The 3,087-nt window shown below is 44.3% G+C and overlaps 1 protein-coding gene across 1 annotated transcript; it reads right to left on the bottom strand.

Annotated features, from left to right (window-relative positions):
- Positions 1 to 502: 502 nt before the first annotated feature.
- LOC141481023 (uncharacterized) lies at positions 503 to 2,760 on the bottom strand. Its single transcript, XM_074171934.1, has 2 exons — positions 2,442 to 2,760; positions 503 to 2,378 (listed from the first exon to the last, which is right to left on the bottom strand). The coding sequence occupies exons 1-2, from the start codon at positions 2,594 to 2,596 to the stop codon at positions 1,673 to 1,675; spliced, it is 861 nt and encodes a 286-aa protein (XP_074028035.1). The 5' UTR covers positions 2,597 to 2,760; the 3' UTR covers positions 503 to 1,672.
- Between the last annotated feature and the right edge of the window lie 327 nt (positions 2,761 to 3,087).

The raw sequence follows: 3,087 nt of genomic DNA, 5'->3' as shown, positions 1-3,087 counted from the left end.
CTGAAAAGAGCTATTTTTTTATTGTTTCAGTCTTCAATTGTAGCCCTGAAAAGGGCTGTTTTTTTTTTATTAATCCATGCAATGGTATGGACTAACGCTCCTCATCATCATCAGAAACAATGATGATTGTATCATCATCTGTATCTGATGATATACTGATGATGTCATCCTCATAATCATCTGAATCAGACGATATACTAATGGCATCATCATTAGCATAATTATCTAGCTCGTTATCCTCTAGATCGTCTAACTCATTGACATCCATCTCTAACTCTGCCTCTACTTCCTCTTGCATACCTTCTTCCATACGTGCCGGGAAATCATCAGGTAGATCATAGATACGTTGCAGCATTTGTGCAAAATTTGTACTGAAATGATCGAACGTTGAATCTATTCCATGTACCTGGATGGGGCCTGTACTCGTCATAGAACACTCTGGTACACTCATCGGTTCGGTGGTGGAATCAGCACTCGACATTGTGGAAGAATGATATAGAACTGGGATTGATGCTTTATTTATATTGGAAAAAAAAGGAGGGGGTGAAGTGTAAATGTAGAACAATTCAGTGTTTGAAATTCGAAAGCAATAAGAATGACAATTTTCTTCAAATTCTAAGTGATTATTATTATTAGAAACTCTGAGTGATTATTATAAAAAAAAAACTAATAAGGGAGAGGGAAAAAGACACTGCCCCAACCTCGCAGTGCCTCGTGTACACCAACCAAAAAGTGTGTACTCCGTGGAAGGAAAGGAAAGGAATAGAAAGGATGGGAGAAATGAGGAAACGATTACATATCATCGTCTGAATTCAGGACTTCATCAATCAGGATAGGGGATGGTGGAGGACTATCATCGGACTCATTGTCAGCGTCACCGTCATCATCGTCATCGCTGTCGTCGTCGTCTGTGTTTCCGGACTGTGTATCCCATTCGTAATCATTCCGCCAATCATAGGGATCTGGATAATCCCCATCAGACAGGTCCGCTTGATCGGTTCCAGTAACGTGAAGCACTTGTATCCGATCATCATAAATTATGTCATCATAATTCATCGAGTGAGGTGCAGTCGTGGAGGTAACGAAACCTTCATGGATAGAAGCCCAGTAAGGATGTTGATGCGCTGGGTCACTGTACGGCTCAGTAGTTGAATCAGGTTCCATGTTGAAGGTGGCTGATCAACTGAATATTCCAACAGATAATTCCTACTTTTATACTTTTGAAAGGGAGTGGGATAGGAGTGGGGAGGAGAGGGGATTAAGTGGGAATGAATTTCAAAAATGACATGAGCTATATTCCATGAAAGAGAAAATTGAAAATACTATATGAATTATATGAAATATACTTATTGATTTCATTATGAAACATATTTTCTTCCCAAGAGATTATTTACAATAGATTAGAGAACACAAAAATTGATGTGAGGTATTTGCATAGAAGAACTTGTAATTGAAATAAAAAAAGGAAATAATAATGAGACGAAGTGAAGAAAAATGCTCCAACCATCGCATTGTTCAATGTGTACCAAACCAAAACAATGTACACCCTTAATTTCACTTCTTTTTTTTTATTTTATTTTTATTTCCTAAAATTACAAACATAAACTTAAAACTATCTTAATTAAATATTCCTAACTAACCTAAAACTAATCTTACTACACTTACACTTAATCTATGGGAAAGTTTTTATAAAAGTCACTAACTTTTTATAAGTCTCTATCGAAGAGGTATCTGCTTCACACTTTTTCTCCAGAGATGCATACTTCCGATCTAGTTCGGCTATTACTTTTTCTGCTTCCCTCCGTCGGTTAACAATTTCAGCCATTTCGCGCTTCCTTTTAACCAACGCGGCCTCACTAGCTCGAGAAGCATGTTCTGCTTCCTTACATCTCTGTAGAAAACTGTCCAACATTTCACTAACCTCTCCGATAGGCTGTCGCACTTGTGGCACTAACACTTCAGGATTCGTCACCGGTGTTGCCAGCATCGGCGAAAGCGGCACCACCGACGGAGTGAATACGATGGGAGCCTCCTCCGATGGGGACAATACAACTGGTGGCTCCTCCGGAGAAGGCGCCCTAGGTTGTTCCACTACTGCTGCGGGTGGTGTGGAGGGCCTTAAGCTGTTTGGAGCGGTCGACCAACTACCTGCATAAGGATTAGTCCTATTGCAAGTAGCTCGGTACTTAGAAATAGGACCAACCTTCGCTGCAGGTCGTTGGCAAACCTTCTTTACAGGCCTGACTTCCTCCTCCTCCTCGAATAAGTCAGGGCTGGTGGATCTGCACCTAACTCGTGAAGTGGATGCCTTCTCCTGCTCTGTCATAGGCATGATGGATGCCACAGCGTTATTTAATTCCTGAGTGTTGGATGCCATTCTGAAAATGTAAAATGATACAAAGTTAGTAGATGTAAAAAATTAAAGTACATTGTTAACTTACTCAAACTTAGCTCCTCGTCGTATAGTACTCTGCTTCTGGTTGAGTATGGCTGGACTGCTCTGGATGACTGGAGTTGTCGTACTGAATGTAGAAGAACGTGCTCCTCGGGGTATCAACATCATTGGGAGTGGAGGGAATGAGGTGGGGGCGTGCATGCGCAATGGTTGGAATATGGTGGGGCGAGAAATGGTAGGAAGTGGGCGGGGTGAGCAATGGTGGGAAGAAAGAGGGCCGCGCTCCGCGCGGCTTACGCCCCAATTCGCTACGCTCGCGCCGGCGCGCTTCGCGCGCCGGCGCGAGCGTAATGGGGCCACCGCGCCGGCGCGCTTCGCGCGCCGGCGCGGTGGCCCCCCACCCACCACCCGGGGGGAGGAGGGGGGGGTGGGGGGTGGGGGGCGGCGGGGCCGCGCTACGCGCGGCCCCGCCGCCCCCCACCCCCACCCGCGCGCTTCGCGCGCCGTGAAACCTAACCTAACCTAACACCTATGACCCTAACCTACAGTATGTATTAATCTAATCTAACCTAACGCGGGAGTAAATTCACCATGTTGGTTCAATTAATACGTCATCTGTTGGTTTTGGTTTTGGTTCTATTATTCTAACATTTGGATCAATGTCCAGTCCTGGATATCCCAGTCCACCTGAT

This window comes from Leptinotarsa decemlineata, unplaced genomic scaffold (assembly GCF_025532065.1).
Source record: "Leptinotarsa decemlineata unplaced genomic scaffold, Ldec_3_MD MMD2_tig00000035_RagTag_RagTag, whole genome shotgun sequence".
Lineage (NCBI taxonomy): Eukaryota > Metazoa > Arthropoda > Insecta > Coleoptera > Chrysomelidae > Leptinotarsa > Leptinotarsa decemlineata.
Note: the sequence above shows the minus strand (reverse complement) of the source record. Positions and strands in the feature narration are given on the sequence as shown.

What these genes read in the sequence shown, in the direction of transcription:
- LOC141481023 (XM_074171934.1), bottom strand. Translation starts at nt 2,596, where the DNA reads ATGCACGCCCCCACCTCATTCCCTCCACTCCCAATGATGTTGATACCC. An exon ending in CGACGAGGAGCTAAGTTTGA is followed by an intron (nt 2,379 to 2,441) that starts GTAAGTTAACAA and finishes TTACATTTTCAG; the next exon opens with AATGGCATCCAACACTCAGG.